The 22,266-nt window shown below is 40.1% G+C and overlaps 1 protein-coding gene across 9 annotated transcripts in view; it reads right to left on the bottom strand.

Moving 5' to 3' along the window:
• Window positions 1-22,266, bottom strand: part of MAP3K4 (mitogen-activated protein kinase kinase kinase 4) — a 124,302-nt gene that overhangs the window by 69,178 nt on the left and 32,858 nt on the right. For 3 of the 9 annotated variants that reach the window (XM_074862976.1, XM_074862977.1, XM_074862980.1), the window contains exon 1: window positions 7,665-8,035. The exons of 1 other annotated variant lie outside the window; for it this stretch is intronic. In XM_074862976.1, coding sequence (XP_074719077.1) covers window positions 7,665-7,690 — 26 coding nt within the window. In that variant the 5' untranslated portion in view covers window positions 7,691-8,035. Of the gene's footprint in view, window positions 1-7,326; window positions 7,347-7,664; window positions 8,038-22,266 lie in introns of those variants that run through there. 5 more of the 9 variants (XR_012628183.1, XR_012628182.1, XM_074862978.1 and 2 more) reach the window with 3 other exon arrangements.

Genomic DNA, 22,266 nt, shown 5'->3' with positions numbered 1-22,266 from the left:
GGAACCTGTTCCAGTGCTCCTTTTGTCTCCCAGGTTGCACACCCCTGCCCTCTCTGCATAGACACCAACAATCACGTGAACTCTGTCACCAACTTGATGGGGAAAAAAAAACGACATTAATTTTTTGGTGCATCAGTTACCCACCAGATCAATAAGCTGAAGTGAAAACTCTACAGACATGTGACTGCTAGAACCAGAAAGAATGTAGTGGAGGATCTTGGCTTCCTCTTGAGGAGAGACCACGAAGAGAGCAACCTGCTGTTCCAACACATTAAGTGTGATGTGAAATTGTACCCTCAGTCACTCTCTTCTGCCTACAGCTGAAGCAACTGATAAGATGCCTGTCCTTTCTACTTCCCACTGACACTTTGTCAGAAGTGACCAGCCACCAAGACACACAGGTGTAACTGAAAGTACTGATCCTAGTTCTTCACTCATACTGCCAAAACAATCCAATTTAGCTGGAATGTCTTTGTTAGCAGGATTTTTGCAACTTCAACCACTTTAATTTTGATTAGGCAACCAAATGTACTGAATTCATGTTACACTAGCAAGTTTCATATGGCAGATATTCCTAGTTGAGGGGAGGAACAGAGGGATGTTAGGAGATGAGAATAATATTTCTAGTCTGGGACAGCTGCAAAACTAACATAGATTTTTTACTTCATCAATGATAAGAGCAAAATATTTGGGCAGGAAGATGCTTAAGGTAATACCTGTATCACTATCAAGAATTGATTGAATTACATAATTCCAGTATCTTATTTACAAATTAACATATGAACAAGGGCTCATCAACATAGAAATAATTACAGAAACACTAAAACTTCATTAGTAAATAGGCAGAATGTAATAGTAGCCCTGTAACAGACACGCTTTGCTCACTATTTACACCTTGTTTATCTTTGAAGACTAACCTGTACCATGGCTGCACAAATGCAAACACCCAATACTGCTAGGAAGCCCTGACCTACATCTTGCCACCTCCTTGCAAACTATGTGTTTACTCTACAACAGTTCTGCTAACAGTTAAGCACCAAGTACAATAAATCCCAGGTCAGCTGAGGCCTGAGAGCAGTACAAAGCAAGTATTTCTGCTGCAAGATCAACAGCGGTTTGTAGCAAGATTTCACTGTGATAGAATAATGACACTTTCTGGAGAAATCTACAAGGAAAAGAAGTCATTATTGGGGAAAAGACTAAGGTAAAGTTTAGAGGTAAACAGTTTATCTTTTATTGATTCCCAATGACATCTGTTCCCCCTTGGTAACTCTCAAATTGCTTAATTAGAGCAGAAGGACCCAGCAAGTGTGAACACACTTCATTTCTACAGTGGACCTCAAGCACATGTCTGACTGTAGCCAGTTCCCCCCATTACAAAGTTCCTTACAGCACTACTGTACTGACAAACAACATTTATTTTAAGAGAGAAATTCAAACAAAATCTTCTTTTTCTCAAGATCTGGAAACTATCACAGTCAGTTTTGTAAATTACTAATACTTTAACACTTTTTCCAAAGTTCTCCTATATTCTTGTGCAGAAGTTTTAAAGTACTTGATTATTATATTTAGGACAGAAAGACCTAAGAGTCACAGAAAAATTTAACAGCCTATTGAAACAGCAGAGAGGTGTTGAAGCACCTTTTGACTGACTATAAAAATATGGTAAACTTCAAAACCACAGAAATTGTCAAACAATAAGTTAAAAATAAATTAAGCAAAATGCAAGTGAGTATTCATCATATCTTTTTATTGTAAGCAGAGGTAAGAGCTATTGAGACCTATTTAAATGATTTTTCTTCTGCAAGTTACACCAACTAGAAATAAGTATAAAAAAAAAAACAGTTCTTGTAACCATTTTGGCAGTTCTTCATGTTCTCATCTCAGAAAAAATAATAATCAGAACCTTCTGTTATTTTTTACTAGTAAATCTGGAAACAGAGAAAGATTAACTAATTTTTCCATCTTGGATTATTGTAAATTTTCATGCAAATTTGGATTATGACATAACAGCATTTACAGAATATGCATGTACATTAATCTCTGAGCTTTTTTTCCCCTGATTCACAAATAGATTTTTTGATTAAAACTATGCTGTATGTTATTTCAATAAGAAAGAACAATGGGCCTATTTCATTCTGACATTGTCTACAACGTGTAAAAAAAGAGTGAAAATGTTGATGGATTTGTCAGGTTTTCATATCCACATTTAAGCCTACCAGGTGAGGCTGCAAATGGATCAAAGGTTAGAACTGTAGAAACAGGCTAAGAGAGCTTTACCCAGCCCAGCTAGTATCCAGCTCTCTTCTCTTCAATGTCTCAGAACAAATAATGTCAAAATATTAATTGGTTTCAGTCACCATGCTTCATCCTTAGTGCTACTTTTTCAATCTCAACTATATCTTAACTCACCTTTGGGAAAAAATACTTTTTCAAACTGAAACTTCCAAGAACAGGACTTTTTTTTAAAAAAAAAAAAAAATTAGAAGCTCTGAAAAACATTTTCATCACTAAAGTGAAGATGGTTGATCATTACATAGCATAGTATAAATCCAAAGAGTAAGTGCTGCAGTTCAATTCTTGGCACCTGCACAAATCAGATCCCAAGGACTCAAGCTACACACCCAAAAAAAGTACTTAATTAAGAATTACTTATGAAAAATCTACACTAACAAATCTGGATGATTTTCAGGAAAATTTAAGCCACACCAAGAAGAGTTACATACTACTGGGAAAAGAGATACTATGACAGAAAGCATTAAGCTGCTAGGCTTAACTATAAATATATCATATATAACAGTGATAAATTGGGAGAGACACAGACCTAGGATAAAAGATAACAAGATCTGTAACTGCTATTCTTCCCCCACTCTCCCATGCAGGAATTTTACTCTTCTTGGCAGAAAGTTCCATTGCTAGGTAAGAAAAAGCTACCAACTGGTTTTCATCCCAAAGTTTGACTTCATCTAAAAGATGAACTGAAAGTCTACAAGTACCCTGAAGGTGAAGCTAAATATTTTTTAGCGGAAGCTGGTGCGTAAGCACTGGGTGCTGGACTACTAGTCCGTGACCTTTGGAAAACCCAGGCAATGCAATGGAGCTGCGGTACTCTGCACTATTTGGAGCATCCCAAATACTCAATGGACATGCCCATGGAGAGTTCTACAGTGCAGCCAAGAAGTAACAGAGGCGTATGTAACTGTGGCCTTGTTATCGCTTACTGGATGGATGTTTCATAGCCAAAATGGTAAAAACCTTTACAAATACAGCTCTGAGAGAAGCCATCAGCAAGTAAACCAGCAGCACGCATAAGCCAAGGGCAGAACAAATCATACATGTCTACCACATTAGAAAGCAACACATGGCAGTCAATACCATTAAATGTTAGCAGGACACAGAAGGGACAGAATTAATTTCCTCCTTTTACCCTGTGACAGCAGAAGACATTCATCAGAGCAATAAAGTTATATCCTATCTTGTCCGAATCCAGAATAAACTTGATTGAGGTTCATGGCATGCTGATGTGATTTTACATAGAGGGTTCCTGGACTGGACATGAGTGAACATTTCACAACTCAGTAACACTCAAACTCGGGTGTTAAGAACAAACATTCTGGTTTGGCTTTAAGTCTGCAGTTGGCCAAGGATGAGCATGGCACAATTATCAGCTCTTTAAATTAATAAACTTCTAAGTTATTTTTAAAAATTCAAAAATTATTTAGTTAATAGTTTAGAGGCTAAACATAGCATCAATGCAGTTAACAGTTGATAGCAGAAGAAAACTTAAGGGAAGTAATAGCCCTGCAAACATAAATGGCATATACAACAGTAAATCCAATCACACAGGTGAGGAAATAACAGCCAAGATACCTTTATTTTTCTATGCTGACAGAGATCAACATACTACTTGACTAGCAGCAGGTAGTATAAAAAAAAAATCTTCTAAATCTATTTTAGATGCAGTTTAAAAGAAAGGTTTGTATATAATTTAAGAAATGTGGTTGTCAAGGAAGCCAACTCTTTATAAGCCTCTAAAAATCCCAGTTCGCTCCCTAAAATAAAAATTACTGCATATCCCTTATCCTTTCCTTCAAATTCAGTAGATCTGTTTTTCATCACAGCACAGTTTGCATTCCACAAGGGCCAATATCACTAGCTTACATAATAGTAAAACTAACCTTGACACAGACAGCACTAATTAACAGACATAAAAACAACTCGAGCAGCCACACAACGCAGACTAATCCTTGCTGCTACAAATGCCAAAGACAACTAGCACTTCATGTGTGTTTGTGCGTAGGTGGCGCAGTCATTCATCCCAGTCTTGCACATGTAAACAAGAAAATGCGATACATGAAGAATAAAGATTACATCTTACCTCATTTAAATGCATGAAAAAAACCCCAACAACAACAACAAAAAAATGGTAAAACTCTATACACTTAAATCATTTTTCCCACTGAAGCTATGATTCTAAATTAATAAAATAATTCTAAACTCTTTCACTGCTGATACACTATCAGTCATACAGATAATTTGGCAAACAGAAAAATAGGTTGAGCCCAATTCATGACATGACCTCAGGCTTCCCCCAAGCAACTGATGCTGTAGACTGACAGCCCAGTTCATTGTCATCATTGAGCCAACAAACCTGATAGACGGACCACTGAAAAATTCCCCTGCACAGAGGAAGCCTCCATGTTATTCACAATTCTCTCCTGCTTCATTCACAGCCTTGCTCCTTCCCTCACCCCTTGCACTGGTACACCAGGAGAAAGAGGGCTACAAGCATCAAGGCACAAGTTAGAGTAGCCCTACGGCTCTTCATGCCTTTGCAGTGCCACCAAAACTGGCATCCCAACAAAGGAAATGCTTAAGGCCTCATTTTTCTCTATAGTGGATTTTGTGTCAGAAAATTCTTGGGAAAGCCTAAAATTTGGCTCAGAAAATTCAAAGCCTAGAGGCCATAACCAAGAAGCACTAAACATGTACCTGTTTTAATTATCGTTTTAAATTATCGAAATGGTAACATCTTATCTTGAAAACTTTGTTTCCTTTGTTACACGGATAGATACGTAAATGTGAATTCTTCCCAAAACTTTTCAGTAGTATCTTTTCACTTATCCATAACCACTGCAGGATGCCAATGTCCAAGCGCAATCTTATCTCAAAAGCAACATCTGCCCCCATAGGTTCCCTGAGCATTTTTCAGTTTAGAGCTGCCTCCCCTCTCTCCACCCTGAAGTGTATGTTTCAAGAAAGAAAAGGAAGACCTGGGAAAACCAGTCTGCTTTTGGAGAGAGATTCTCAATCAAATGCTTTGGACTAAGGACTGTGTAATTCAAAAAAAGCCATGAATATATCATATGTTTGTCTTCGATTTACAAAATGTACTGTTGCATATTTCTTCTGACAAGACACAGAATCCTTACACAAACAGCTTTCCAACCCATAAGGCAGTCTCATGACAATAAATCAATAAACTGTTTTTTAAACAAAAGTAGCTATATTGCTAATGAGTGAGTACTTCTCCAACAGAAGTAAATTTAACTTAAAAAGAATACATTATACCAGTGCACTTCAGTACTAGTGAGAAGAACACTTTATCACAAGAACACATTCATACTCCACAAACAGGATTAAAAGCTATCTGCCACCAAATGGATTTCAAATTGCCAAGCCTGCACACAGACCCATCGATTTCAACAAGATTCTGACCTCACAGCCGCAAGACTGAACATCTAATAACTCCAAAACTTAAATCAACTTTAGTCATGTTGAAAATGCTTCACTCTACTTTACTCTTGCATTACTTTCAAGAAAAATCAAGTACTAGGTAAAGCCAGAGAAACAGTTCTGTTCTAAAGCAGATGTGAAGTTGATACACAAAGTACACGCAGAAGTGAATCACAGCAGAGTACATGCATTACCCTACACAAATTAAGGCTACCTAATTGTTTTGAGACATCTCCTTCCCACCCACCAGCTCACTCTGAAATAACTAATTCAATTTTCATTTGCTGGGTAAAGTTGCCACCACACTATCCACACCCACATCCGACTCATATAAACTGTCTTTTAATAAGCAGAATCCAGCAGAGGTCAGAAATGGCCCTAGACAGGAAATGCCTGGGTGTTTTCCATTCAGGCACTGCAGATTACTCTTCTACATGAAGACAGCCCAGGTCTAGGGTCATGCTGTTGTACAAACTTAATTTTAAATCGTCTTCTGCTTAACCTGCACTATTACTCTTTGAAGAGACTGCAAAAGGGAACTTGGAAGCTTACGAATTCAGTTGCCCTACTGGCATTTGTGTTTCATAATATTTCTGTTAAATCTAATTAACTGTTATATACCTTCTGGTTTTGGTATTCTCATGACGTAAGAAAAACAAATCATTAAAATACATTAATGAAAATTCAAACCAGACATTGTTCAACACCATAGCCTCGATCCAAACTGGAGTGCATCACCACTTCCCTTTTATTACATCAGTACAAAACAGCAGCTTGCAATATCCAAGACTGATTTCAGGAACGCGACAGCACGAAGCTTTTTTGCACAGCACACCTGGAATACAATGTGCCTGACTATTGCTTTACAGTACTAATTGATCGCACAAGCATTTTAAAAAACGTTTCCTAAATGCCTGCTAGTGAGAAGTGAAGTGCATCAACAGGATGTTATTTTAAAAGGAGAAATAATTGCCAGGGAATTAATAACTTGGACTTATGCAACACTTCTACAGCTAGTTGGAAACACTAAACCATGAAGTAATTTGCATCCCCATCTCTCAGCAGGGCACAGATGGAGACTTGCAAAAAGCCAATCTGCAGGTCAGCACATTCAGGAGGTAACAGCAGTTGCAAAAAGCTTCAGGCACAACGCTAACCCTCTTTGTGGAAGATTTTTTTTTCAAACTGTATCTTCTGACAAATATGGATTGCAACGTTGCCAGGAGCGATACTCCAAGATCCTGCTGTTTCATCGGCGGGCCAGGGAGAACCCAACTACCTGGATTTAATCGCGGCTGCTATAAACACGAGACCCTCCTAGTAGGCGGTGTTTTCATCGCTGCTCTTCGCAAGTCAAGGCGCACAGCCCACCCTTTGTCAGCCTCGCAGGGGGCGCCGACAGCTACTCCCCCTCCTCACCGCACGCCCCTTCACCACCGGCGCCGGCCCCAGCTGCCGGTAAAAGTTTTCCCCCGGCGCCGGCTCTGCGAGTGCCCCACAACCACCCGTCTGCTCCTGCTGCTCAACTGGGGGGGAAGGAAACGGTTTGTTTTTAATTGCAAAGCACCCACAAAACACTGCCTTACCCACCGCAGCCACTAGAGATTCCTTATCGAGGCGCTTTCTCACTCGGTGGGCGCTTTATAAAAGCGCTGAGGTAGCAACAGCAGCAGCCGGAGCTTTTGCATCGCCAAGGGACCGGAGCGGGGGGGGGGGGGGGGGGAAGCGGGTGGTGTTAAAAACGTACCCCCAGCAACGCAGCGCTCGGGCTGCCCTGCCCGGCCGTGCCCCGGCGGCTAGGGGCCAGGCAGGCTGCGCTGCGGGTCGGCTGCCACTCGCAAACCCCGGTTCGGCGCCACAATCTGGCAGCGGGCGGCCCGCGCCGCTCTCCGCGCCCAGCTCCCTATTTGGCAGCGCCGGGTACTGACCTCCCCGGCGGCGGCGGCTCCTCCATGGCGGCGGCGGGGGAGACCAGCGCGGCGACGTCTCTCACGCACGCACTGAGGCCGGCATGGCGGCGGATCGCGGTGCGCGGCCCGGCCCGGCCTGCTGCGGCGCCGGGGGTGCAGCGAGGAGAGGGAGGGGGGTCTCTACCCGGCTGCGGGAACCCGGCCGCGCAGAGCCGCCCGCGCGGCCGCCATCTTGAAAACAGCCTCCGAGGGCAGCGGAGCCGGGAGCATCGCTACGGCGCGCGAGGAGGGACCGGCCCAGCCAGAGGCGCGCGCTCCGCCGCGGCGGGGCGGGCGGGCGGGGAGCGGCGCCTCGAGACGTGGGCTCCCGCCGCCGCGCGGGCGGCCGCCCCTCACCCGCGCGATGGGGACGAGGCGCGCTGCGGAACTGCCGCGCTGCCCCTCTGGGGACGCGGGGGGTGTTTCCCCGCGGTTCCCCGGGAGGGGCCAGCGCCCGGGAGGGGCCGCGTTTATTCCGGCGCCAGGCGGTGATGGAGGCGCGGCGGGAGCTGCCGCCCCGCCAGCTGGCGCCTGGCTGCTTCCCCACCCGTGACTGTGTTAGCCGTTACCGACTGCCACTCACTGCGAGTGCCGGGGTCTCACAACTTGCAAGTTTCCACAACGTTAGCAGGCAGGGGTAGAAGAAAGACCTAATTTCTGAGAGGAAGATGGTTTATTTCAGCAGGTACCGGCTCCCTGCAGCCCACCGGCGTGCTGAGGGTGGAGCTACCACCGCCTTCAACTACCTCGAAGGCATGAAAAGGTCCTCGAGGCCTTCCTTGAGAGGGTACATGGAAGAATGATCAGGGGTGCTCATAGCTGTGCAGGAAAAAAAAAAAAAAAAAGCAGGCATCATTTATTCTGCTGCTTGCCGAGTAACTTGTTTCATTTAATAAACCTGGTCTCTCCAAATCCTCCAGCAGCACTGGTTATTGGCCTTGAACAGAGGACTGGAGCCACATTATCCATTTGGAAATACAGGGAGGAAAAATGTAATTTCCTGAACTATAGCTTGGCTGGAATACCAACGTTAACGCCCTTCAAAGGCAGAAAAGCGCCATGAGTTATTTAATTGTCACGGTTGGTGAGAGTGAGCCTCATCTTTTGTTTTACAGGACTGGAAGCACAGCAGCAAACCCTGGCATCAGTAATGTGTATACAAACAGTATGTTCTGAAGAGTGAAATTTGAACTTGGATTGGAATCAGTACTAGAATCTCCTTTAAGTGCAGTTCCTTCATTAAATTAACTGTACAAGACATTTACACAGATTTCTAGCCTGATACTAAAGTTCAGTTGTAAAGTCAAGGTTCATGACATAGTTGTCCGTGTATCTGTCCAAGTTTAGGAAACAAAGTTTCTACAAATTGATTTTAACAGGCCCCTTGAAATAAGAGAATTTTTTTTAAAGCTGAAATGCAGAAGATACTTCTACTATACATTTATAATTTTATAAATATATGCATTAAAATGTGGAACCAGATGAGTAACGTTATGCAGGAAGCCAGTTCCCTGTTTTCTATAGGTCAAGAAAAATACCTGGATCATCATGACCCTGATGGTCATGACATTTAAATATCAAGACATTCAGCATTTATGTGCAAAATTATTACTTGAGATTACCTCATATAATGGAAAAAAGCAGTATTTAGCATGTTAACGATTTTTGGTCAAATACTTGAGCCCAAACCCGAAAAGCAGTTCTAAAAGCAGATATAATACATTCCTACTGATCTGTCATGGTGAACAAAACCTAGAAACTATAGATGAAGAAAGTCAACATTAGAAATTCTGAAGTGCTAACCTAATAAATTACTTGTCATCTCCATAGAAACATAAATTCTCTAAATCTAAAGCAAAGCTCCTTATTTCACAATAAACACTTTTTTTAGTATGATTGCAAATAACAAAGGCTCAATGTCATTGATGAAATAATTGCATAGCAATGGCTTTTAGCATTCTTTTCAGCTATGTTATGGATCACTGTCTGACACCATCTCTTCAGCTATTTGCAGGCAGAGAAGTATTTATGTTTAGCAATCACGGCAAAATTTTGCAGCTTCTTTGCTTCTTCAATCAAAACAGTCAGTGTAGTGGTGTGCCAGAAGCACAGAGTTTTCATTAACTAGGAAAAAAAAAATCTGATGCTGCTTTTTGCCGCAGATGTGATGGCATGATGGTGTGGATGTGCTGACATCCTGGGGGCCCTTGGCAAAGGAGGAAATGGGGAGTGCCCACTGCCACTACTTTCTGTACATATTAAGATGATTTACGGAAGCAAATTGGGGTTCACTGCAGCCTCTGAAACAAGGAGGTCCAGAATAAACTTCCCTGCATGCCTTTTCCCCTTTCCCCCAGCATATTGAGTTGCATCACATTCTTGTGGTATACCATCGAGAATGTGCTAAAACTACAGATAACTGGCCAAGCAAAGCAAGGCTGTAAGTTTGATACAACAGCACTCCTTTGTCTGCAATAGCCCATAGTGAGCAACATAGCTCCTGGCATCAAGGAGAAAATTCTAAGAGGAGAGGTTTATGAATGGCCTGCAGAGAACTTGGAAGGAAAGGAAAAGAGATGCAGGAGCTGATAGTGCAGGAAACAGCAGATGACATAAGACTGTCAGAGCCTATATAGAGATAATATTTAGCAAAGACAAAATTTAAAGAAGTTACAGAGATCTTACAAAAATTGATATGCACAAAATTATTTTAATTAGTTTTGGCTTCTTTCAAGGAATGTCTTTTGATTTCAAAGACTCCCTGACCACCAAGTTGTGAGTCTAAACATATCAGCATTGCACAGGTGCATGGAAATTGATAAATGAAATTGTTCACTCTGGTTCCGCTACTGGAACAGAAGATGGCACAAAATTAAAACAGACATGACAATAAATGGTGTCTTAATCTGCCAGAAAATTGAGTTAAAATATTAGTAATATTAGTGGATTTTATTGTCTGATGCGGCAAAATTATGACCCCAAAATTCTAGGTTTAAAAAAAAAAACCCCAGGCATCTGTCAAAGTAGACAAACTTATTTCAGTTTAACTTCTGTTTTCTGACCTTTTAAAATGAATTTTCTTCTTTTTTTCAGCAACCATGTGGGTTTATATTTTTAGCAGATACTGTGATTTCTTAGGAATTGCTTTTTATTCCAGCAGCATGCCTTTTATTTCATCAGCAGTCCTAGAACTCGCAATACAAATTTAATGGCAATAGCATCCTAGTAACAAAAATAGGTCTTTCAAATAGCTTTTTTAAATTTCTACTGCAACTATCCTTTAAAGTTCCATCTTTTCCTGGGACATAGATCCTGGTATTCCTTTCTCCTCATTTCATCACAAACATCAGACAGGATTGTATGTGCAGCTGTGCTTTTGACATTTGTGAGTTCTACAGCTCTTTTCTATATACAAAAAATACTAATGAAGAAAAAGAAAGATTGGGTGTATATAGGTAATTAAATATAAGAATATCTTCCAAAATTTTTCTCCCACTACCTGTCACAAGGCCAAACTCTTATTTCATGTTATGAATGTTATGCAGAATAAGGCACAACTTGTTCTTTTTAACACAGTTAATGAAACGTAGTAATCAGATGGCTCTTCACTGTGAACTACATGCAAAAATGAAATTCTCTACAAAAAAAGCTTTGTAGATTTAGTTTTTCCTTCCAATAAATTATTTATTTTAATTCCACTAAAAGCTGTTTAAAAGTAAAAGCAAAGTTAATTAGATATAGTCCCCTTTTCAGCAGTAGACACTGGAAAGCAGCCAGTTAAGTATAGTTAGTCTAGATCTAGTTAAATGTCCTGAAGATAGAATTTTCGTTTTTTCTTGGTCACAGATTAGAAATGCTCCTCTGCAATGCAATGAAGAGTAAAACATGAACAATACCTGCATTTAATATCTAGAAGACAGTCTGACACCATTTCTTTCTTATGTAGATATTGCAACTGGCTATTCCAGAGTCAAAATAAAATACCAAGATGTATTTCTACCTGGAAATAGGCAGATTCTTCCATCTACAGTTTTGTTGCTTTCACAGAAGATCAGGTTGGGGTTTTTTTTGAAAGAAACTGAACTCGGTTTTCAGTGTCGTATAATTTGAGCTTTGCTGCAATTGATTTGAAGTGTGACCCTCTGAAAGAAATTAAGGGAGTCACGCTGTATATACCCCTGTTCAATCATCCGTTACCACTGTGATTCATTCACTTCAGAAGCTCGCATGATAGCTGCCAAAGCTTGTTCAGCAGCATGGTTTAACACCCATGCTATAATAGGAGCCAGCTAGCTTGACGGAGGTTGAGTATTTCTGTCTGAACACTGTCATCTCACATGCTGCATGTCAGATCACACAGGGCTTGATATCATTAACTCATCACTATTAAAGGAGCATTAGTTAGTAAGAGTACCATGAGGTCAGAAACATTCCTGGGATTATTGTCTTGTCACTTCAACTGGGTATTATTTTTTTTTGGTGCTTCCTGTCCTAAAAAGCAACTGTATGTAACACTGCCTCTGCCATTATTAAAATGGCATGACCCACATAAGAGAAGTGTAAATCTCAGTTGTGCTTAAACCAATGTGATTTTACTGTGTAAAGCTGGTCTTTGGGCTTAGTGTCTGTAAAGCTGGGCATAGCTAAAACCGCTGGCTGGTGTTCAAAGGTACCTAGGCACTGGACATAGAAATGATTGTCCTTATAAAGAGACTGAAAATGTTTCTGAGTCAACACATGTAACTGTGGCTGCAGTAGCTTATGTCTTCCCAAGAACTGACTTTGGACCTGTGAAAATAAACTGCACTGAATTTAGTGCTACTTGAACTTGATTATCAAACAACAGAGTAAGCTTGCTTAAAGCTAGCTTGGCTCCTGCTAAATCACACTGTAATTCTTTCCCCAACTGTATAATAGACATACTCAGTGACCAGCCATGGGACATTTATAAACAAGCTCAAGATTGTTGCAGTGCTTGTTTGCATTTGTGTTCAGTATAGTAATTTCATGTTCAAAGAAGCTCCACTGAAGAACTGGGGCCCATCTTCTGAAACCATGTTTGTAGACCCCGAGCATATCCATCTGTTTTCTGTGTGTGCCTGCCAGTGCAATTTAGTGCATCGCTGCATGCAATTCTCCGTGTTCTCTAGCATCTTGCAAGTTTGAAAGCTTGCTTATATTAAAAGTTTTAAAGTGATGCTATTTATTTTCATGAGCCCAGAAACCAAAAAAAAAAAGTTCCAGGCTATATCCGTTAAAATGTCTGGTTGTGCATCTGAGATTCTTTCTATATTGGCCTTACAGCAGCTGCATTATCCCAGCAGAAAACAGCTGTGAGATCTATATCAAACTTCCCTGCCTAGGGATACCTTCTACAGCTCCTGTCCATCTCTCCTCCTTCCAACAGCATTTTCTACAAAGTGAGAGTAGTCACAGAAGAGCGGTGTAGCTGGCATATTCCTTTACCCCAGCAATTCCTGGCTGTTGCATCAACTGTATGGAGTTATAAGCAGCCATGAGAAAATTTTAATCTTCATTTAATGTTAATCCCTGCAAACATTTATATACACATCAGTTCACTTATATAATAGGCATGCTGAAATCAATGGGACAACCCTGGGAGAACAGTTACTCATATATAAATGTTTGTAGGATTCATTTCCTCCTTTTGCTCTGAATCATCTGGAATAATTTAGCACCCACAGCTTCACAAGGTGAGTTTCGTGGTGTAATCCTGTTGATGTCTCGGTTCTGGTGAACAGCAATAGAAACTAAGTTATTCTCTACTTGTTGCAATACCCTCCTAACTAGAGTAACTCATTCAACAACTCCCAGTTGTCTCCAACTCTGCAGTGTTTCAGGTTTTATCTTATGTCTTCATTTCTGTCCACTTCATTACTTAAAAAAAGCTGTTACCTCACTGTGAACATAACTATTTTCATCCTTCTAAATACTTAACACAGTTCCTACAGTATAAAACATCCTAAAGAGATAATCACCTGTCATTTGACATTATTTCAATGCCTTCAGAGTTTTTTATTCTCACTTGAGTCTTATTGGCCCCCATCATTATTTCTATAATTATTTTGCATTTCCTCTTCTTCACAGGTACTGGTGCTTATTTTAAGACACATCCATGCTAGGAAACATAGCACGCAGCACTTGAAATAACTGTTGAATGATGTGAGCTAATCTGCTTTCCTGGAAGCACCAGTGTCTCCAGCTACAGCCAGCTGAGGAATCCAGTTTATGACCCTTGTATTAGGGAGCTGAGATCCATGTGACATCCTCTGCTGAGCGGCTACACAAGAGTAGCCCTCCATGCATTTAGCACTTCTGTGAGGCAGTTCAGAAGGAGTCGTGAATGTCAGTTATGAATGACACTGCTTCTGCAACCTTCCTAATCAAGAATAATGGAGAAGCATAAAGGACAGTGCTGGAATTCCTGGAAGAGCTATGAAAAGCTGGACAGCAAAGCTTAATTTTTCCCCATTTTTCCTTCTTTTCTCCTCCATCTCAGCCAAGCAAAACTTGTGTATTCTATAGGATATTAAAGACTCTTTTTTCGCTAGCCATTTTGTATGATGTAGTTCACACATCCTTTTGCAAAGAATCAGAGCACCACAGATCTGCAGGTATCACGCAGCGTTTGGCTGCTCTGCTTAGTACCTTCCACTGAGATGAGAGATCCCCAGGGTCTCCAGGTGTATTATGAATACATACTGATTGTTGCCCAGATGATAAATTGTAAAGCAATACATTATGCCTGTTGGTTTGTTTGACTGAGGCAGGTTTCTCAGCCCTTTTTCACTCACTTTTTCTCTTGCCAGCTTAAGTACCTCTCTGCTCTCATCTCATTAGCCAGGAGACTCTCTAAAGTTGTTTAGGGAGGTTTGTGTCTTTTTGGGACTGAGGTAAAGTGGATGATCTAACCATTCCCATTATCCAGAAGCGTAGGAGAGTGGATTAAATAAAAGGGATAATCACAGTGATGTCAACTCTGTTATTTGTAAGATCCATAACACATGCAGGCTCTCTCTAAGAGTTTCAGAATTTATTCAGCGTGGCCTTCATGCATTTGCAAGTAAAAAATGATGCTGTATCAAACATATTTGTGCTCATCACCTTTCTGAAACCCACCTTCAGGTATTCTACATTTTGACCTCTCCTAAGGATGGATATAGGTTCAAATAACATGGGTCAGAATCGAAAAGCAACGCCAAGCTGACTGTCCAAACCATGACCATGATGCTTCAGTTACTGAAGCATCGTGTGACTTCTGACTTCAGAATTCCCATATTTTCATCTTTAAATTCACAACTGTAGTATTTCAGCACTGGCATTTATGTGTTTCATCTTTTGAATTAGACTGCATATCAGCAAAACAAAAAACCCTATCATTTAACTAGGTACTCTATGGAGATGAAGTATCAACATTTACCATGGAATTAAAGGGATAAAATTATTCCAGATCAAATGTTTTTGGTACAAAGACAGGAAACCAGATTGTTGTTGGTTGGCTGTTTTTTTTCTGTGGCTGCAGAATCTTCTTATGGAGCTCTACAGAAGTTTATAGTTGCAATGAGCACAAATCTTACCCCAGTTACACCTTTTTCTAACATCCTCCTTCCTCTCCCCCATTTGCCTGAATAATGCTACATCCATCCATCACAGTTGCAGAGGCTACACAGAACCAGCAGAACTACCTCTGTAGGTGACTTGAAAAAGTTTTGCCTTTGCCATTGGATGCCCTGTGGAGTTTTATATATCCCTGGTAATCCTATTATCCCACACATGGCATAGCAGTTCCTTCTCTTTTAGTTGTTGACAGGAAAATATGTTACAGATAAATTAAATATAATCTACTTTTACTATGTTGGCTAACGTGATTTAGATTTACCCATGTAACCATGACGTTTTTGAAAAAGGAAAAGAAATTTGGGGAAAATTTGAAAAATATTGTTAGGTTTTATTTTAATGTAAGTATTTTTTATTACTGTAGCAACGGCCTTAGTGAAACTGCGAGAGGGTGCATCATTTTGCTTTTTTCCCTAGGCTCATAATTTTCCAAAAAACTTCACAATGAACCGATACTTTCCAGATTCAGACTCCATCCAAGAAAGGGTTTTGTCAAAATTTTGACAAAATGCATTTAACAGTTTGGAATCCCATTCATGTTCTTTCATTCCCAAGGAAAAAAAAAAAAAAAAAGGACTGTTTTCCTTCTTTTTTCCTACAAATCAAAATTTGCAAAACCCCAGTGAAGTGGCATCAAAATAGTTCAGATGAAGAGCATCTGAAGAAAATTGTTTGCTAATATAACCATGCATACATAGGTAATACATGTGAAAATTCACCTCCGTCTAAGGCCAGTGCAGTTACTGCTCTGCAATCGCTACCACTCAGGGAAGAGCAGAATATCAGGGAAATAATTATTTCTAGTGCATCTGCCAAAGGAAAGTTCAGTAGCAGAATCTGAGACAGCAGTGACTGTTAACAAGCATTAGATGTTTATATTGTTTTGGTTTAAAAGATGAAGATAAATTTCTTATTATCTTTATGGGTACACAGTTAGTCTCATCAATATATGACAATGGTATCACTGACACCATGACTGTGTTTTGCTTGAGATAAAAACCAAAATGATTGTCACTGATTTTTAACCAATTAAGATATTAAAATACTACGTAACCTAAACATAACTTGTAACTCTATTCTGGTTTTCTTAGCACTGCAAATGCTTTTGAAAATGCTTTTTTATAAAAAAGATGGTTGCCAGCAGTGTCTTTGGGTGGATTTCACTATGACTGTGAGGATACAATGAGCATTGTTTTTTAAGAGTTTTTTAACTCTAAATTGCACTCTAAAGCCATTCAGTTCCACAGCAGTTGCTCTCAGCTGTGGTGATAATCAGAAATACAAAGGTGTCAAAATTTTGTTATTTCTTGTTTCTGTCCAGGAAAAATAGAATGAGATAGTGTGTTGGTGAATGGGACGACCTTGTTGAAGCTGAGGATCTGTCACTGCCCAGTTCCTCCTCTCTTACAGGCTGAATGCTATGGCATGTTTGAGAACTGTTTCTGCTGTTTGGCTATAGATACTCTAAAGTCTGAGAGATAAATTTTCTTCACCCTTAATCCCAGCAGAGACACCAATCAATTAGCCCTACTACTTATCCTTGACATTAAGATATTAACATAAAATATACTGAACTCAGTTAAAAGACTCCAGCTTTCTAACCACACATGGATATCACAGCATGCAGAGCTAGGGGAAAAAAAGCTTTTGTGCAGATTCAGCACCCAGTTTTCAAGAGGGCAAGCACACATTATTCTTTCAGTAGTACTAGAGAAGGCCTCCAGTCCTACTGGAGTACTACTGCTGCAGAAGGAGAGCTTGCTTGTTCATTTGTCGGAAGCATTCAGTATGGGTCAGTTACAAAACACTTCACATGTTGCATAACTGTAACCAGCCTGAAATGAGATCACAGAATTTTTTTCTCTTCTCACTAACCCTTTAAATGGACATTTGAGCTACATCCCATCTGTCTGAGGTGGTCTCTCATGGTCTTCATTAGGCATAAATGACTACTCACAGAATGAGAAGATATGTATTCTATAAGCTATGGAAGATGACTCTAATACATACTGTATTTCTAAAGGGACAGTTAAGGTTAACATAAGAATAGGACTGCCCGGGATACTGGGCCATCTTGTCTAGACCATGCTTTTGCCAGGAAAGGTTAGACCAGATAATCCTTGAGGTCCCTTTCAACCTGGTATTCTATGATTCTGATTCTTATCTGGATTTAAAATTTCAAGAATAACACTTCAATTAAATTTTTTGCATTAAAACGTAGTACTTACATATTTATAAAACACTGCCAAACGACAGCTGAGTTCTGAGCTCCCCAGCACAAAAGAGACATGGACATGCTGGAGTGAGTCCAGCAAAGGACCACAAAGGTAATGAAGGGTGTGAAGCATCTGAGATCTGAGGAGAGGCTGAGAGGGCTGGGACTGTTCAGCCCGGAGAAGAGAAGGCTCAGGAAGGATCTTACCCATGGGTATAAATATGTGATGGGAGGAAAGAAGGTGGAGCCAGGCTCTTCTCAGTGATGTCCAGTGAAAGGACAAGAGGCAATGCAAACAAACCTAACTACAGGAAATTCTGTTTAAACATGAGAAAAACTTTCGTTATCATGAGGGTGGTCAAACAATGGTATAGGTTGCTCAGAGAGGTGGTGGAGTCTCCATTCCTAGAGATATTCAAAACCCAACTAGTTGTGGCCCTCAGCAACCTGCTCCTGCTTACCCTGCTTTAACCAGAGGGTTGGGGTGAGATGACCTCCAGGGGAACCTTTCCACCTCAGCCATTCTGTGATTGATCTCTTAAATACAAGCATTTGAATTACAAGCAATCTCTAATACAGAAAGTTCAGTAGGAAATACTATTTAAAAGCACACAGCACCACAAAACTTTTGGTATTATTTATCATTTTGTCACAAATTGCATTTTTTTAAATAATGGATTTTGAATAAAGAACAATTGGAGGTAAAAATTAAACTATTCTAAAATGTCATTCACACTGCTGTTAAGCAGCCACTTCTGCATATCAAATTGTAACTTCCTGTCAGAAGAAGGTGCAGAAATACTGTTTATATGGATATAAGGACAGCTTTGCAAGTGTGTTTTCTCCTCCTTTCCAAAGCTGTGTCATTTCTCACTAATGAAGTTTTACAGCCAGGCTGACCATACTGCCTTTTTCTTACACTTGGACTGTAGGTTAATTGTTTTAAGAAACTCCTAAAGAACAATTAACATTAACAGTATCTTTTGCTTTTGTACTTCAAGTGATACAAAATCCTGATATTCAGATTGTATAAATTATAAACCATTGCATTTTACACGTCAAACAAACCAAGCCTGTCATTATTTGGATGTGGTCAACTTTACTGCTCTGCAAATGTGAACCCTTATTCATTTGTACCAAGTCAGATTCAGAAAATCTTAGACTCCTCTGATTTCAACAGGTGTTTCCCTGTGTGAGGTTTGCCCAGCCAAGAGAAGAATTGGCTCTGTGCTACTCCCCATCATGGCACTGTACCTCAGCTGAGCTTTCTGATATATTTTAATTATTGTACTGTCTGTATTTGAAAATAGCCTGTAAGCATGTTTAGTGTGCCAAGTACCTATAATCTATTTATATTGCCAATATTTTTCAGAGTTACATTTCATGCTACATTTATTACAGCTATTCCAAATCTCCTTGTTGTATCCACAACAGCCTGCCAACCAGAGTGTTGGATTTAACCGTGAATGGATCTCTCTCCCTGAACTAACTGGCTCACATAGACTTCAGAAAGGGATGTTCTGCCTGCCTCATCACTTGTCTAAAGAGGGTAAGGGCAGAGCTATCAAAATTACTCTCTGATGTAATGCAGTGAGTATGAGTCTCCTAGAAAGCTGCAAGTTATAGGTGTCACAGTCACGCTTGTAGGGTTATCATCAGAGAGTCCAATTTCCTGTGAACTGTAAGGTCAAATGATTTTTATTTGAATTTAAAAGATTTCTGCCTGAGAAAGCAGTTACAAGCAACCAGCTCTTTAAATATGCCATTGAATGTCTTTTTTATTTGATCATGAGCATTTTGGTCCACAGCTCAGTGACTAAAGTGCACTGACAAGTTTTCTTCATATTATACTAATTGCAATTTTTGATGCAAACCAGAAGTGAATCTGATTACCATCCTGACATTCATAGCCTTATATTCATGCATAAATATTAAGATTCAACATAAACCAGTTGTGCTCATATTGGTCGTCAGAGTCCTAGAAGCTAATTGTGAAAATGTGGCTATTTGCATATAAAAATCTGAAAGGTATTGTTTAAATGTACAGTGTCTGCATTCAGAGCTACATAAAGAATCAGCCAGTTTACCTACATGATGTTACAAACCAAGTCTGCTAGGTTTTCTAACTGCCTCTTTTTAACATACTTCATCCTTTCTTTAAATTTTAATTTAGAAATATAACATTGCTGTTGTATAATATGGGGGGGAATTAAGAAATATCCTTAGATAAATACAATTACAGCCATGACAGGGCACACCCAAATGTGATGTTTAATGGCAGGTTCTGTTAGTAATCGTAGTTATATACAGCAGATATAGAAAGGATGGAACAGCAGAAACAAGAAGATGTTGTAGGTACTGCCTTTCTAGTGTAACTTCAGCCTTATACTAACCTGGTTTAAGTATTCATTTAACAATGGTTGACCGCACTGAATTTAGCTGATTTTTTTTTCAAAATAAGAAGTCTGCCTTGAAAATAACTAATTGAGGTTTAATTTGTCATTTATTATGATGTGTTTATGAATCATGTTTCTCACCTCTGTATATTGCTTGATTTTTCTGCTTCCACATGCTTAGATTACATGGCATGTTGTTTCAAAGCATTCTCACCCAGAGTGAGCTTCCTTTCTGTATGATCTGCCTAGCTGAAAAAGGTTTTCTTGGTATATAAGGTTTTCTTAGTATACTTATATTGGGAAAAACTGGCAGAACTATAAATACAGCTCCAGCACTGCTTATAAGTGTAATTGAATCTCTTCCCATTGCAGCATAAAACTATAATAAAGTGTGCATTTTTTACCAGTATAACTAAATCAATAATAGAGCTGCTACTGGCATACATCATAGACACCCATCATCAGCTTACTGTGAAAGCCTCATTTATTGTGCATACAAGAAGGAAAAAAATTTATTCTTATCAAGACCCAGTTCAGTGCCAGAAAGATGCACTTTTTTTTTTTTTTTTTTTTTTTTGCCAAGGGCAAGGATCTGTCTAAGGAACAGCCTGCACAGTTTAGCTGTTGAATGCTCATCCAGCTGCATGCTCCCCATCTGCCAAATATATTATCAGAGCAGTACCCAGATTCCTTAGCTATAAACAAAAGCCTGGATGTTCTTTTTAGTGCCACCAGCAACCCCTGATATTCAACGTTCATATTTCCTTAAAGTGCTAGATAAGGAAAGACATTTTTCCAACCCCCTAGCCACCATCCATGTAAGATAACTGAGATTAACATTTTCAGCCTAGTTCACTGTCTTTAAACCAAGCTGACCTGTTTTGCATTTTCTGTGTAAAATGGAAAGGCACAGAGGGATTTGAAATGTTTAGTATCTCTGAACACCTTTGCAAGGATATGTAGGTATGCATTCAATTTGCATCAGGTAGGGCTAAACCTTAAAGAAAACATTGGCAAAATCAAAGACCTGCAAATTCAGCAGTGACCTGAGAAATCCCTGTGGCTTTGCAGGAGGATGAGGTCACAGCAGAAGGCCAGACATGTCCTAGGCCAGCTCATTTTTGCTGCAGGCCCCCTTGCTCCTGGTCTGCGAAGTGCTGACCTGCCACGAGCCTGAAGGGCAATTGGGCTGAAGAGCTTCTGCTTGTCTCTCCCTTGCCCGAGGGCTCCATCCCCTTACCTCCACGGGTAGTGGCAGAGTGCACAGCCCATACTGACTTGACTTTCAGGTTATTGTGGTGTGAGTCATAATCATGCTACATGCTGCATGATATCTGCAAGGGTAGGGGTACAAACAGTGTGACCAAGGAGGTGCTTTGCCTCTTGGTTGGATGTCAACACTCAGCCACAGGAAGAAAACCCAGAAGAAATTGTTCAGGGACTCCGGTTCTTTCCTCCCAGCTCTCTAGTACACTTGGAGGAGTATTCAAGTTACACCTGTTTAGGGAAGGTGTAACCTCTGACTTGGGCTGCCTAGCTGGCTCAACAAGCATGAACGGGTCAGGGTGATGCAAGCCCTGCCCGTGCCCTTCCCTGTCAGACTATTTGTTCCCTCATATGTATCAAGAAGACTCTGAAGCTTTTAAGCAGGGGGAGGGTTAAAGAGACACACAACCATCTTTGAGAGCTACAGACAAAAATAACCCAGCATTATTACAGTACTTTTACAGAAATACATTTAGTTAATATATTTAGGCAAAAGGATGCCCCTCTAAGGCAAAACATGGCATTGACAAGAGCAAACAGAAGATAGAACTGGTATTTGGTGAATGGTTAGTGAACCATTAATCAGATATTATGGTGCTGGGACAAGTTTGTTAATTTTCAGCAAAGGCCAGTTGAGAGTCTTGCAATAGAAAAGGGTGCTAAAAGTATTTTATAGAAGGGAAGCTTGCTAATCTGTACTATTGAAAAGGCCAGTATATTCCCTGTGTATGAATTTGGTTTTGAGGTGTTTCCAGGAAAAATACAATAGTGAATAAAGGGTGCTTCATCCACAAAAATATATTTTCAAGTGCTCATAGAAATGAAACAGTCACCAGCTCTTATGACACTGATTGCTTAAAAATGGATCCTTTCAAGGGAAGGAGGACAATAAACCATTCTTGCAGGAAGTCTCAGTTGCTAGCAACATACGCCAAGTTTAAAATTTGCTGGCGAGTAGGAGCTGAGGATGTACTAAATCATATTGGGCTTAAGGTTACAACTGGACATGCAATATATTATTTTCATTTCACTGGACAAAGTTAGACAAAGTTGTTCTGCTTATAAG

The sequence above is a fragment of the Strix uralensis genome, chromosome 3, assembly GCF_047716275.1.
Source record: "Strix uralensis isolate ZFMK-TIS-50842 chromosome 3, bStrUra1, whole genome shotgun sequence".
NCBI classification, from domain to species: domain Eukaryota; kingdom Metazoa; phylum Chordata; class Aves; order Strigiformes; family Strigidae; genus Strix; species Strix uralensis.
Note: the sequence above shows the minus strand (reverse complement) of the source record. Positions and strands in the feature narration are given on the sequence as shown.